At 40.4% G+C, this 16,298-nt stretch overlaps 1 protein-coding gene across 3 annotated transcripts in view; it reads right to left on the bottom strand.

Moving 5' to 3' along the window:
* The window catches only part of ELAVL2 (ELAV like RNA binding protein 2), a 90,588-nt gene that overhangs the window by 6,897 nt on the left and 67,393 nt on the right, over nucleotides 1-16,298 (bottom strand). For all 3 annotated transcript variants that reach the window (XM_050716275.1, XM_035564554.2, XM_035564553.2), the window contains exon 4: nucleotides 691-844. In XM_050716275.1, coding sequence (XP_050572232.1) covers nucleotides 691-844 — 154 coding nt within the window. The remainder of the gene's footprint in view (nucleotides 1-690; nucleotides 845-16,298) is intronic.

Below are 16,298 nucleotides of genomic sequence, written 5' to 3'. Positions count from 1 at the left end.
GTTAGGCACGGAAACAGGCTGCCCTGGGAAATCGTAGAGTCGTCATCCCTGGAAGTATTTAGGAGACATGTATGCAGAGCTTAGGGGACATGATTTAGTGGCGGACTCGGTAGCATTAGGTTGCTGGTTGGATTTGATGATCTTTAAGGTCTTTTCCAACCTGAACGGTTCTATGATTCTTTAAGACACTGCTAAGGACAGAATTCATCTGCTTCTGAGGAACTCAAAGTTCATGTTCTTCAATGTACCTAAAGTTAATGAGGCAACCTTGAAAACAGTCTTAACAGCAATTATTAGTCCAGGTCTTTTGTAATCCTAGCAGAGAACCAGCTGTGCATTTCTGATTTTTTTTTTTATAGAAGTGCTTAATAGCATTTCTTAAAGAGCATGGGGACTATTTTCACACAGCAGCTTGGAAAGGAAGATTATAGCAGCTGTAAGTTTATTACAAGCCATGAAACAGGCTTCAAACCTGCACCTTCAGGGTGGAAGTGACTCAAGGTGGCTCAGTTCACTCCAATCTATTTTTGTCCATGAATATTTATGAACAATTCTAGCAGAAAATTGCATTTTCTGGCCCACGTACACCTTTCATACATTCTAGAGACACGACTATTGTACTAAAAGGCAGTATATTTTTCAAACTCCCAGTCCAAGAACAAGAGCACGAGCACAAAACTGCATACTTACCAGTGACTTGGTCAACTAGAATACGTGAAGTAATAATGCGTCCATATTGGGAAAAGAGCTGCTCCAGTTCCTTCTGGGTCATTGTTTTGGGAAGTCCACTGACGTACAAATTTGCATCTCTGATAGAAGCTGAACTTGGTCGCGCATAGGAAACCTAGAAAGAACATAAAGCAGCTAGAAATTGGAACACTTCTAAAACACTTGAAATAGAATACCTTGGTATCTCAGGACAGTGTGATTTGTTAAGGTCAGCCAAAAGTTACCTTGCAGTGAGAGTTAAGTGGTTTTTGGTGATGACTGCTGTAACACTACCAAAGGAATACAACACTGATCACGCAGAAGTTGACTACATGAAGTCAGATATAAATCATAACTTAAAGCACTATTTATAAATAAGGTAGAAAAGCTAGGTATATACAAGTCTTGGTGGAGAAGTGTTCTTTTTCAGTTATTTTAAGATTAGAGAAAGATTTAAGATCTAACAAAAGGTTTTCCTTTTAATTATCATTAGAACAAAAAAATAAAACACTATGTAGATTTTGCTTTGATACCTAGGTCATAAAGACAGTCCAAAGCACTTTTAGAGGTTTGAAGGTATTTAAGTGCTAACTGTGCCCACTGTAAAAGTATTGGGCTCACTATCAAATGACAGGGTCACTCACAGGAACAAGATAAACTCCACTACTTCATTTATAGCCCTAAGAATGTGTGGCAGAAGGCTTGGGCGCAGAGCTACAACTCTCAGACACATGGTTTAATTTGGCTGTGTGGAGCCGGGAGTTGGACTCAGCGATCCTTGTGCAGGTCCCTTCCAACTCATGATATTCTGTGATTCTATGTGCTTGGACTGTTCAGCAGATCACCAACTTTAGCAACAGAGAGGTCATGCCAAGTACCAGTGGGGCTCCCAGGTCCTTTTGGACTGGAATTTTTACTGGCTGCCTCAAAGTGCCAGTCGAGTACTTTATAAGATCATCCATTAGATTCTTCAATCCTTAAACGCATGCCACAGAGTTGAAGAGTTCAGTACCCTTCACTGAAGTCTGTACAAGATTTATCTTTGTTACAGGAAAGACTGTAACTGGATGTTCATGCTTGTGGAACAGGATAGGCCGAAGTACTTTATTTGGTGTTTTCATAGTATGAAAGTACAGTCAAAGGAGACTCAAGGAGAAGTCAGATTTGAGACTCGAGGAGTAGTCAGATTTAACCTCTTCCCCCTCTACAGCATAGGATCAGCTATTTCTAGTCAGCTAGAACTTAACTCTGTAAACCTATCTTCTGCCTAATGCTTTGGCATTTGTTTTCAAATCCTTCCCCTGTCTCAGTTCAGTACATATCAGTGAACTATAAGACGCCCGTGGAAGTAAAACAAGCAGCAACTGAGATAGAGTGTCTCAGTGACTAAACAGGCAGTACTCTGAACATTGCTTTTATCATCCAACCTTCTACACAGAGGCTTTGTGCAAGGTAAGCTGGCTGAATGGGGCTCACCTAGGAAACTCATAGCTGTCCAACATGAGACGCTCAAGACAGGACCCTGTGAACAGCAGCACCTTGCCTTTTAACAAGAGACACATAAGAACTAAACACTTGTGTCAACACAGGCAACTAGGAATAACCACAGTCCTTTCTCCTCATTTGCTTTATGTATTTATTTTGAGTGTGCAAGTTTAATTATAACAAAAGCTGTCACTGACCAGTTTCACAAAGCAGGAACAGTAATTTTCCGTTTCCCCAATTTTTTTCAACTCCCCTTCACTCTAGGAGGATTAATTCTCCACTGGACTTGAGTCCACTCAACTGAAGAGTGCTCAGTCCTCTTTCCTCTACATGCTGTCCCCTCTTTTGTTTTTAATTTTTTAAAATAACTATTCTTAGAAGCATGTACCAGGGAACCGTCCACAGAAGAGCTGATAAAAATTACCACCATCGAGATGTCAGATAGCAAGTCATGGACACTTCTTTAGCAAAAAGAGATTCAGTGTCCCTGATGCAAAGTGTTAAACAAAAAACACCCCACCAAATACTGTAAAAAGATTCCTGACATCTGGTCATAGCAAGCTGCTGCTGCATCACTTTGGACAAATCTTTGTCTCTGCTTCCCACATCACACAGAGCTCCTCTACCATCCAGTGATACACACTGACAAGGGTTATTTTCTAGTAAGTTTTCTTCTTCAAAAATCTCTTTTTATTTTCAGGTACACTGTAAAGAAAAAGTAATAGTTTATTTTCTAGACTAGCTAGGAACTGATAGATTAAAGTTTCTAATTTTGACTCAATTTTTGCCGTCTAAAAACTTAAGTGGTGAATATTCTGCTACAAGTCAATATAGAATTATTCCTGGAACATAATATGAACTACTATGTAGAGTCAGATAAACAGAAGTATTCAAGACAAAAGTGCTTGTAACCTGCCATAAGCCTCTAATTATCACAATTGTAATAAAAGTTGATTATGCATCATACAAGCTCTTTATCCATATAGCATGCAGCACTTCCCTGTAAATTACAGCAACGATGGAATCTCTTAACTTGGATATGAGAGATCAGACAAATATTAAGAAAACAGTAACCACATTACTGTGTGAACCACATTCCTGTGTGACAGAAATGTTTTTCATAAGGCCAATGAGAAGTTTAACAGGCCCTTCCAGAAAGGTAAACATCTGATTTGCTAAAGCTTGCTAGAGCAGATTCAATAATCCAGTTCAAGTCTCATCAGCAACATTAGTTCTTTTGTGAAAAGAAATGGAGACATCCTACTGTTATTTCCTTGTGCTGTTTTTGCATAATCAACCACACACTTTCCTCTGATGAGTAGTTGAAAAGTTTAGTACAATGAGTGGAACTACAAAGATGAAGATGAGAGGAAAGCAAGGTATTGCAATTCCGGGAAATAGAATAGGAATCAGACTTCAGCTATCAGCTGTATGGCAGATTTTCTGACAGCTGGGTGAGATGACCAATTGTCAGTTCTGTGCTGAAGTGTTTAAACAGAAATTTGGTAAAAAAATTCTTCTTGAAGTGGTAAATCTGCTACCATATGGCTGTGCAGCCAAAGTCCAATACTTGCTCAGTAATTGTGTTTAACGCTGAATTCTTCTTTTTACTCTGTATATCCAACCTTCACACTGCATACAGCTGTATTTTAAGAAATCTTGATCTTGAGTTTTTCCTACTTTTCTATATGCAGAAGTATATGCTTATGATATTTCCTGGTACACAGTCAGTGAGGTAAGCTGGAGGCAGGAAAACTGATAGAATGAAGCTTTGCTGCAGTCAGATGGAGGGAACACAGCATGCTGGCTACTCAAGAGGCAGAAAAACAACAACTAAGGAATGAAGGATTGCTGATGCTGGCTATGAGCTTCTTCAAGAAAAAGCTCCACACCACACTTGGCAGGAATACCTTAAGGAGACCCAAGGCCAGAGAATGAGACAGACAGGGGACAGGCCTAGCCACAATAAAATCCCTACTTTACAAGAACAAGTAGTTCTGACCACCTGAGTTCATGTCTGTTTTCAAAATCAACCCTTATACCCCCCAAAATTTAGCACTATTATCACATAATAGGAGTATATCGCAACAAAGTCTGTTTGGTAGCTGAACACAATGAACTGTTAACAATACAGAATTTGATGCCAATGGAAGTAGGGAAGGACAGGTTCTAGTTTTAAATAAACTAGATGAAAAAACAATGCATAGCTGCATGGATCACTGGAATGGTTTTATCTGCCAGTTCTTCATTCTCTCTGCAATTGAGATATGCCAAAAACTGTTCTATCTAGTCTGGATGAAGCTGCCAGAATTTTCCTTCCTGTATGTATTTGTTCAAGCACTCTGGGGAGAAGCTGGAACTCCTGGGAGCGAGCATCAGCTAGAGGAAGAAGTAAAAGTGACTTATCTTTACATTTAATAAGAAAGCTATGCAATCACCTATCAGTTTTCTAAGCATGCATGCTTTTAAGCTTGCAGAACAGAGGTTGTGGAACATAAGCCCTGTAAGCTGCTTTCAGACAGGACAAAAAAAGTATGAATAGAAGATACTGAAAGACCGACTGAACACCCCCCCCCCCCGACATATTTTGGGGGTGCTGCTGTTTTCCCAGACTCAAACCAGACTACCTAGACTCAGTTCTACAGCTGTTGATATATTAAACAGGTCCAATTTCTAAGCAACCTGAAGCAGTAAGTGGACTTTCCACCCAGCTGTCTACTGCTAACTGCCAAAGACATTTTGATACAACACATTAAATAGAATAAAACAAGGTAAGCAGAAATGAGAGTTGGTGTTCTTTATAAGAATAGAGGAAGACGCGTAAGAAGCCCTGGTGAACAAAAACCTTAAGCCAGTTCAGTGACCTGTGTGGCACTATCTAAAATCTAACACATCTCCTCCTCCTGTTCAGCGGTGCTAAAGTAGGCTAGGAACAAATAGCTATTTCACAACATCTGCCTGATTAGCAGTTCAAGTTCAGCAGTGCAGAGAATGAAATGAAAGTTTGTCCTTCTTACTCATAAACCGAGCAGTATCATATGCTAGAGCTACCTCTGCCCAGTCTTTCACCTCCCTTTCTCTGCCACCTGCCTTTTGCATTCTGCTGTACAACAGGACTTAAGCCAGCAATGTACTGCAAAAACATTACCAGACTGGCAAGATGGATAGCCCAGCTAAGACTGGAAGCATATGTTGTCCCTTCAAGGTGATCTTAAAGAATGAAGGCCTGGAGGCTAGCTACCTTCAGAGGGAAGACTCTCACTAGGAGGGTCCTGGGTACTGGCGACTTTGGGGCAGTTCGTTCTCTACCTCCAACTTGGCTCCTGCAGAGTAGGCTGTGCACTTGGACACTGCAAGGGGAGAAAGCCCTGATGGGGGTCATCAGGGCAAAAAAGCCCTGATGGGGGTCAGGGCTGTGAAGCCAGAGTCCTGCAGCAGTATTAGAAAGGAGCAAGGGACACCTGTGGGAGACTCCCTGTTGCAAGCAGACAGACCCCAGGTGAACATGGCTGGAGAATTCCTGACCAGAGATGTGGAAAAGGACAGGGTACTCAATGCCTTCCTCACCTCAAGCCTTTACAAGTAAAACAGGCCTGCAGGCAAAGCATGCCCAGTGGAAAGTCTGGAACAAGGAAGACTTATCCTTAGAAAAAGGTAACACTGAGGAAGATTTAAACCAGATAAATACGTCCAGACAGCCTGAAAGTTTGCACCCACAAATGCTGACGGAGCTGGTGGATGTCACTGCAGCACAACTCAGTTATCCCTGAAATGTCACAGGGAACACGGAAGGTTTCCAAGGACTAGTGGAAAAGATTCACCACTCATCTTCAAGAACCAGGAACTCTTGCTCTCTGGCAAAATACAGGTCAGCTTCACCTCAGTCCCTTGAAGGCAATGGAGTAACTTATCATGGAAATCTATTCCAGATACCTGAACAAAAAGGTAATAATCAGATTTATAAAGGGGCAATCAAGTCTAACCAACTGAATAGCCTACTCAAATGACATGATTTCCACGGTGGAAAAGAGATGATCAACCTTTATCCCAACTTTAGTAAGACCTTTGACACTCTCCCCTAACATCCTTATAGACAAAACACACATTATTAACACTTAAGTACATACCAGAAAGCAAGGTAAGTAGACTGCAGGATGTGAAAAACTGGCTAAATTGCCAGGTTCTGTGGGTTGTGATCACTGTCATGAAATTCAGCTTTAGGCTACTCATTGGCCTCCATCAATCCACGGAGGATCTTCATTAGTAACCCGGGTGGTTGGTCAGAGTGTACCTTCAGCAACTTTGCAGATGATACAAAATGGGATGAGTGGCTGATATGCCAGGGGGTTGTGCTTGCCACCCAGGGTGACCTCAGCCAGACTGGAAAACCTCCTAAAGTTCAACAACAGGAAAAGCTAAGTGCTCTCCCAGGCAGGAATAACCCCATGCTCCAGTACATACCAGGAGCCAACTGGCTGAAAAGCAGCTTTGCAGAGGGCCCTGCAGTCTGGCTGGATAGTATTTTGACCATAGCTGACAAAATGTGAGCTTGTGACAAAGACGGCCAACAGCATCCAGGGCTGTATTAAGAGAACTATTATCAGCACTTCAAGGGATGTGATTCTTCACCTCTACTCAAGGCTGAGGTAATTCTGGTGCAGGAGTCCAGAGCTGGAGACTGCACTACGAGAGATATTTACATACTAGTGAGTCGAACAAAGGGCCACAAAGGTGATTAAAGGACCAGAACATCTTTGATGCAATGGAAGGCTGACAGAGCTGGGACTGCCCAGTCTGGAAAAGAGGCAGCTCAGTAGGATCTTATCCCTAAATACCTAATGAGGGTAGTAAAGATGGAGCCAGACTCTTCCCTGTGGTATCAAATGACAGGACAAGAAGCAATGGACACAAACACTGATACAGCAAACTATTTGGAAATTCCATACAGATTTCATTCTGTAAGAAAACATTTATATGATCAAGGGTGGTCAAGCATCTGAACATACTGATTGTCCAGTTGGGTTATGAACATCCCCAGGGATGAAGACTCACAGTCCAGGGTAACCTGCTTGTGGTGACTCTCCTCTGAGCAGGAGGTTGATCAGTAACCTTCAGAGGTACCTCCAACCTCAGCTATTCTGTGATTCTGTAACAACACGACAAACTTTAAAATAAGTCTTAAATTTAGACTTCAACCCAGAGGCTGGAAGCAGCTTGAATCAAGAGAGAGCAACAAATCCATAACAGATGATTCACAGTTTTTTTGTATAAACTCAATGTAGACATTTTTCCACTATTCCTACCAAGAGGAATTCAAAATAGAGATACTGTCTTCAAAAGGGAAATTCAGACTGCTGGGCACATGCTGTCACATCAAGGATGAACTTACTGAACCACCCCCCGAAAAGGGAAAATCCACAGGAAAATGTATCCTAGCTTACTGCAAGTTTACCTTACACTCCAGAACCAGTGTATGTCAAAATATAAAACAGTACCTGCAAAGCACCTATCGCTTTTCCTTTCATCTCTGAAATATGCACTCCTTCATGGAGGCTTGTGATCCACTGATGTCTATTGCCCATGCCCTTGCTGGTAAATGCTACCTGGAACAGGCTGACATAGCAGTCAAGGCCTATACTGAACACTCTTCTAAGAAAGGAAGTAATAAACTCTAACCAGTAAATAGTACTACAGCTTCAGTTTCAGTGTCATTCCCTCTAAATTTTTAAAGTTTTTTTTTTTTTTAACGAAGTATTCCACATCTAAGAACATACAACTGTTGCAGATTTCTCTATGTGGAAAGTATCTCAGGGAGTACTCCTGTCTTCTGACTGATGCCTACTGGCATCTGTGCAGATCAGTTACAGAAGTAACATACAAACAAAAATTAATACATCAGGATTAATATCCAAACACCATCTCTAGATGTCTTGCTAGGCACCTGAAGTTCTGACCAGGTAGGAAATTGAAAGAAACAACTTCAAAAACCCAATGTAACCGAAATTTAACTTTTTCTCTGGCAAACCATTACTTGTGATCTGTGATTACTGCAAGTCAGCATCATTAGAGAAAAACAAGGATGCCACAACACATAAGAAAATTAATTCCCATGAACAAGAAACTTGCATGGTCTATGAGATATATTGTTTCTATTCATTATTGATATCAAAGTCCAACTATTTCACTTGTAAGATTTAAAGCAGAGTGTCTCCAGATTCATCTCACTACCTATCAGTTTGCTAGCTCAGTAATTACTTGATCATTCTAGATTCATTCTTATCATGCAATATACATATGCACTGAATTAACAGCTGTGCTAAGATATTACTTCCACAGCTACTTCAACAGGTGAATACTTAATTAATAAACATCAAGGTTATGCAGTGTCAGAACTATTGAACACAATGCGAGTCAAGAAGCAGCTGGAAAGCCTGGCTTTAAATATTTAATGACGACACACACTGCATAACAGTGAACATAGCTGCTCTGTAGGCAACCATTTAAAAACAGTTTTACTGGAATTTTCCATTACTGCTGGTAGGAAAGACTTGCTTCTAGAAATGCAAGCATCACAATAAAAAATACTGTATTTTCACTGCTTTAATATTTCATCTTCGAATATCAAGATGAATTGAAATTCAACTTAAAACCATGAAAGCTAACAGGTTAAGTTAGTTGCCAAAGAGCAGACCCAGTCCCTAAAAATCAAAGTCAGTTTCTTACCATCTGCTGCTACTGTTAAGACACCTCACTCTACTTCTTCCTAACATATAGCCTCTTAGTAGTATAGAGAACAAGCAAGGATTTTTTTTATTGCCTGAAAGATTTTATTGCCTGCAATAACTTTAGGAAAAACTGGTATTAAATTCTAAAACACTCTACTTAAGGTATTCTTGGAAGTTTTTATATCTGATATCTTTAAATATCAAAATCAGGACTTCTGTGGGTGTTTACATTCAGCAACTTCCAGTGTAAACTATCAACACTGTCTTATAGATAGTATCCAATTCTTTTTAAAAGCTTGTTTCAGTGGAAAAAAATCCAGACTATACACAGTCTGTGCAGACAAACATGGGTTAACCACTCCAGCAAACCAGACAGATGTATATTGGGAAAAGGAATACATTACAAATATAAGCCCTCTTGGCAAGCACAATAAAGACAAGGAACTATGTCTGTAATGGCAGCATTCTCAGACCATTGTGTTCTTAACCTTCACTTAAATTAGCATGGGATGCCATGACTCAAGAACTCTTCTTCTTGATTTCCAATAAAATGCTGAAGCACAAAGCAGAGGCTGAGCCTCATCTCAGCTGTCACTAGCCAGTAAAAGGTTGTCTGAAATAGGAGAGTACATTGCTGTATATTCATCAAGTTTACTTTGTCTCCACTCAAATGAAAAATAGTTCCATTCCAAACAGAGGTTGAAGGCCAGTTTTCCCAATATACATAAAACTACCTATTTAAACACCAAATTTAAGTCACTGGTACAAGCTTGCACCAGCATTTGTTTGTGTGAGCAAAGCAAAAGTGGAGACATTAGACTTCCTTCTGTAAATGCAACTTAGGCGACTCTCAGGAGTTACAAAAATGTACTTCTAAATTCAACTTCACCCATCTGTGTAAATTAATAAAAAGGATCATATCTAATACTGGCTGTAATACTGGCTGTGCTTTTACTGCCTGTCCTGTAATGGATGTCTTTGAAAAAACGGGCACAGAAGTAACAACCTTTGAATACTACGATCAGAAGTTTTGATATTTTAGTCCACATCTCATGAAGACTGCCAGCTATAGACAGCGCCAGAATTGCAGCCTTGAGGTCGGTCCTGGGATTCATGTCCATTCCCTGCCAGCTCAGCAGAGGGCACAAATGGACCAAGCTGTGAGTCTGCTCCTCCAGAGAACAGACACGATTGGAACCGCAACCAGCCACAAGGTGGTAACTGCTGAGGGATCATGGTCAGAGGGAGCTACACTTCACACAGACATCTGGCTCACCAAAACACTGATCTGCAAAGTTAGCGATTCTCTCAGGATATTACAGCACAGTGATCGTGTCAGCTGCTACACATTCTTGACAAACAATCCCCAACCCAGACATATAATGAGCTACACTGACCAAGGCAGCTCTTTGCACATCTGAATCAACAGCCCAGCCAGAACAGTGAAGCTCCATTTTCTTCACAAGCAGGCATAAAATAAGATGTTTACAGTGGTTACTGACAGTCACAGTAGTTTGCACAAGTATGACAAAGCCAACAAAGTCCCACCTTTATTTTTATAAATTTCTTCTTTTAAATTGGAATTATTTCATCTAGACAACACTTTCTGAAGTCTGAACTAAAACCACACTGAACTTGAAGACTCACAAATGCATACTCAACATGGTTCTAGGTGGGGGGAATAAACCAGGCATGTGCTTCCTAAAAAAAAAAAAAAGGAATGTCTCTGCACTTTCACTGAAAAGATGTGGTGAAGTCTCCTTACAGATGGAGTCTCTTGCAGCAATTTGTAACTGCTCACTGGAAATCTTCCACCTTTACGTATTTATGATCCTCGCTCTTGGGCACATTAATGCAGTATATGAACACTAGATATGAGGTCCCCAGCATCTGAGGCTACATCAGTTTTCAAATCTCTTACTGAAAAGAGGAATGCCACTGATATAATAGTGATCACTGGTGCTCACAAGCAGAGATTACCAAAGGGGTTTGGGGTTTTGTACTTTCATTCCTCTTTGACCATATCACGAGATTGTGTTTGACTCTTGTCAGTCAGCAAAACCACCGCAGCTACTTGCACTGTTCTCCTGCAGCACAGCCCACGCTCAGCAGACCATGCTTTACCCAGTGGGCAGCAGACCCGTCAGAGCACCATTGCAAAACAAGACTAGCAACAGAGATTATTTGGATCAGCATGAAATCTAAGGAAAAATCTGGTTTCAGTTCTGGCTCTAAATCCCAGCTGGACATTTTTATGCACTCTTCCTCCTTTGTGATTTCCTCAAAATGAAGTATGATTTAATTATTAAAGCAGATGCAACAGCAAGTTCAGCGGAGAGAAGCACGTTTTTAAAAGGAACTCAGACCATGAGCAGGTGTCATTTGGATGAGAAGACTGTGAAGGCTTAAGACAGCAATGAGACAAAGACAACCAGACCGAGAAGACCCAGTATCAATCCCTTGTGATGAAGCACCTTGTATGGGATTCTCTAGTCTAGGAAGCATTTCTTCCCAGTACTATTCCCAAGACTATTCCCAAGAGTATCTTGAAATGAAGTACAGAAATACCTCCTTGTGAAAACAAGATCATTTTTACATATGGTGAAGAGATTGTGTAAAGCATCTGAGCCATCTTGTTGACATGGGTAAAACCAAACCTTTGTCTTGTGTCAAGTGAGTCACCAACTCTTTTCTGTCACCACCAAACTAACCATTAAGCCATTAAGCAATCAGTCTTTGAATACTTTGGATAGAACACAGCCCACTTTCTTTTCATCACTACTAATCAATAATGGTACCATATTCAACACACACAGCTATAACACGCCTATAAGAGCTACTGTTTCAAAAGGAGCTCTAAGGGGCCCCGCCCCACCTAACACTGCTTTGGAGTTCCCAGTTAGATGGACGCCCTTTGCTTTTCGTTCTAGGTGCCTTCATTCTTGCTCAGTCTCACAGCCTTAGCTAACACAGTTATCTAAGAGAAGTAAGTTTTGTTTGAAAGAGCAGCAGCAGTCATGATGTCCTTATGGGATTTCATGTGTCCTCCTCTGTGTAGCAGTTTCCAGCTAATAAGCAAATGAGTCCACTCCAAAATGATTTATACTGTTCTTACAACACCAGAAAAAAACTGGCAACTACAGTTCACTGCGACTATTGAAGACATTTACAAGCAACACAAGATTTGAGTAGAAGAGATGCTTCAATTAGATCAGCAGGCCTGTTCTGACTTTCAGTAGCTACCAAAAAACAATTTTCTGTTCTGCAATTCTCAGGAGGAATATGGCTTGTAGAAAATCTTCTAATTTATAGAAGAATTTTCTGCAAACAGCAATTTCAAAGGTATCTGAATTTGCTTCATGCAAGAGTGATAAATATGTGACTCAGCAAGCAAGGGCGGATCAAGCTGATATCAAGCTGATGTTGCATTTAAGCATTGCACTGTTCTGGTATCATTCTTTTATGGTTATACCAGCTTTCTGAAAAAAATCCTTGGAAACGTCAGCAACAAATTAGAAATACGCATCAATAGTCCTAACAAAAACCCAAAATCCCTTAAGATTTTTCATGACTTTTTTTTTCCCCTCCAGATCCTGGCTAGGATCACACACTCCTAGTAATATGCCACAGGACCAGATGGGGACTTTCAAACATTAGAGAAAAAAGCAGTCAAAAGTTGTCTTTGACCTTGTTTAGAGAAGGAGCTTGGTATAAGAATGTAGCATGCTATTCAGAATATGGTCAGCTTAAGCAAAAGCTGCATCTGTGCTCTTGGAGAGGCAGTGTGAGAGAAAGGATGAACAACCAAGCCAAAGCAAACCTCTGAACAATGGTTACCAAGTTCTGCAAGGATCGCTCAAAGCATTTCGCATTACTGACCAGAAAGGCCGACCTTGCAAAGGGTAAAGAGGTTTTGCATTTTAGATTCCTTCTCTAATCATTGATGAAGACAAAAGGTGTTGTTTGCTTTAAATGTTAAGATCAGAAAGGACAGGTATGATACCTTGGGTTTGACAGGCCTTAAACTCATTCTACTACAATTTTAATTTTGTAATCCACATGTAATTCCAAATACATTTAGTTTACTTTAAGACAAGAGCGGATGGGGAAGAGTGTTAAAATAAAGAATTCAACACATGAACAAAGTCAGCTTTAACCTGACATTGCACTTCATCTCCAGTTGGCAGCCTCAGTTCCTATGTTGTGCTGTTTTTACTTACTTAACAACAGTCTTTATACAAAGGAAGAGGACCAGGAGTCCTCCTCAGGATTTAACTGATTAAGTACAACATACTCTGAGACCTACTAAACTACTGCTATGCCTACCAGAAAGGAGCACCAGAAATAGGTTTTTCAGAAGACTTGGTCTGAAGTGGCTACAACAGATCCAGATTGCTTCTGTTCACCAAATGACATGCAATAGCGCATGTAAATCAGCAATAAAAAAACAGCTGAAATCCTGTTAAGGACAAAAACAGAATCAGAGGTTTTAGTAGGTAAAATGCTGTACTACTAGAAGCTTATCATACTACTATGTAAGAGAAGGTAATTAAATTCACTGATGTCTTTCAACAATAAAATGACATGAGAATTATGCACTATAATCACAGAACCACAATTCTGCTGACAGCTTTGCCTTTACAGGGACTGTAGCGTGGAAGATTTAAAACCTGTAGTCATGATTATATCAGTCTCTTTAAATAGAGTAATCACTTAGAACTTTGAATATAAGTACAAAGAAAAGACAACAAATAAAAGGAGACTCAGACTCCAAACTTGACTCTATACATTTGGAGAGAAGACATTTTGACACTTTTCCCACCTTCTGATAGTCAAAGACCTTCCTATATACTTCGCTTTGTTCTTCCTATGTTCTTTCTTCACTCCAGGTGTGGTAAGGCACTGGAACAGGTTGCCCAGAGAGAGGCTGTGGATGCGCCATCCCTGGAGGTGTTCAAGGCCAGGTTATAGTTGAGGCCCTGAACAACCCGATCTAGTTAGTGGGTGGCGTCCCTGCCTATGGCAGGGGGGTTGTAACTGGGTGATCCTTGAGGTCCCTTCCAAACCAGGCCATTCTATGACTATGTTCCTGTGGAGTGCTGGATATTATCCTGGGTAGTCTTGTTGTATAAAGTACGAAACAGCGTATTTTTTACTGAATGTGTCTCACATTTGTAATGCTGTTACGCAATGGTCATGTGAGAGTTGGGAGGGAGTATTCTTCAGACCAGAATCAGGAATAAAATCTCAAAAAAAAGGGTGGGACACAAATTCTTCTGTTTTTGAAACTGAAGTGAATCTGTTCACAACTCTTCCTCTCTGAAGAAAAAAGTGCACTTCAAGTTCTCCATATTTGTGTTCAGTGAACTGCAGAGGACAAACACTGGCCAGCACATCTGCATTACTCATTTCACAAACACCTTGCAGAAATACAAACAACCACATATCCATTGACACTGTTACTGCTTCTATGGAAGATCTGAATCTACGAAGCCTTTCAGGAAAAAAACTGTAACTGCATGGGTGAGATATAGAGTTGATATTTCATGTCAAAAGCCACTAGCTTATTACTAGAGGTCAATCAATTTTTCACAACGCTTCCATAACTTCCAAAGTACATCTGTATTTTACAATAACAGTATTCTTACACAGGAAAGAAGTATTTGGATTTTTAAAAAGTAGAGATAGATCTCTATACTTGGCATTTGCAACACCCTGGACAAATGAAGAAAAGCCATATTGTACTTAGGGGACTTTCCATAGCATGGGGAGGGCAGATGACAGGAAAGTGTAGCATTGGTGTCCCTGTATTAACAAACAGTTTAGTTTTTGTTGATTTTTCTTACTGCTTAGCATTCAGCTCTTGAGCAATCTTGAGTCTTCCTTCAGCCCCATGGAGTACTCCCTGCCCCTTCTAACACATCACACAACCTGCGCAGGCTCAGAAAAGAACCACTGCACCACCGGCTGCAAACCTGCTCAGCTGTCTTCATGTGAGCTGCACTGGTCTGAGGGACCCTCTCACTGTGAAAGCAGCAGCAGGCTCCTGCAAGAACTGATCAGGTGTGACAGGGCCCATGTGTGGATCAGACAGGAAACAAGCTATGCAATTACAGGAGAGATGAGCACATTTTGAAGTTCTATCTGACATGCTGAGTTATTTTGCTTGGAGTAGTTAAGTATTAACGAAGAACCGTGTGTCCTTAGCATGGTTTACAGGAAGAGACAGCAACACGCATTCACAAGTGAATGCTCCTCTCAATGTTACTCAGCAACATGAAAAATAAGCACCCAGCATAAGCCGGTTAAGTAACATTCAAAGTCTGAAGGGATTTGAATTTCAGTGAAGAACAAATTTTACCTGGGGGTGAAAAGGCATGTGTGGGGTGGGGAGGGGGGGGTTTAAAATGGAAATGCTGTCAAAGCTTTAACTCTAACATAGCTAAAAGATTGTATAATTACCATTTATATAATTCCTGCAGAAACAAGGTAAAAAAACACCTTTACCTTTGTTCCAAGACATTGTTCTGCTGCTTCAGATCTGCTAGAGCACTTCAATTTTACCTTGAGAATACAGTCCTGAGGTATTTAATTACCCTGTCAAGACCACTAAATGGTCTGGCACCATGCCCCTTCTCTGAATCTCTGCTGATTGATAGCATCAATAAAATTCACTAGCTTTAATTAAACCTTCAAACAGGATCTCCTTTTGCCACTCACTAGATCAATGTCCTTTAGTGCTGTAAGAACAAAATCGAGGAGGTAAAGAGGGTTTCTCTCACCTTCACAGCTCCTGCCCCCCGGAATTTTAATGGGCTTTTTACTCAATTCATATGTATTTCACTGCTCTCCAGAGAGATCAATGAAAAAATTAATATAGAAAGTGACGCTACCCAAGTTTTCTTCTAAAAATAATGTTAGAGAATACAATCTCATTTTTTTTCTGCTGCACCAATATAGAAGTCACACTAGTATACTTCTTTATTCAGTATTTTATTATATCCTATGAAGTGCTTTCAAGAATACTATCAGAGGTACAAGTTCACAAAGGTGGAGACCTTAAGCAGCTAAGATCGTGAACAATTCCCTTAAACTGAATTACTGTAAATCTAAATAACAGTTCATGGCACCAAGTAAAATTGCACATCATAAAGGCAAGTTCTGAGGACATGCTGACTCACAGGACATTATCAAAATTGTGGCATGACGTACTTCAAGTATCCCCTTGCTGAATTGCACTTTCTGGGCATGTGTAAAGCCAATAGCTCAATATTCACTCTTCTGTTAAATTCATAACTAGCTGTTTTTAATTACACAGCTTTCTACAGTAGGGCAGTTAACTAGGTGATAGTGACGGCAAAGTAGGACTGATGCATGTAG

This window comes from Cygnus atratus, chromosome Z (assembly GCF_013377495.2).
Source record: "Cygnus atratus isolate AKBS03 ecotype Queensland, Australia chromosome Z, CAtr_DNAZoo_HiC_assembly, whole genome shotgun sequence".
In the NCBI taxonomy this organism is placed as follows: Eukaryota; Metazoa; Chordata; class Aves; order Anseriformes; family Anatidae; genus Cygnus; species Cygnus atratus.
This window is presented reverse-complemented; position numbering and strand designations above follow the sequence as displayed.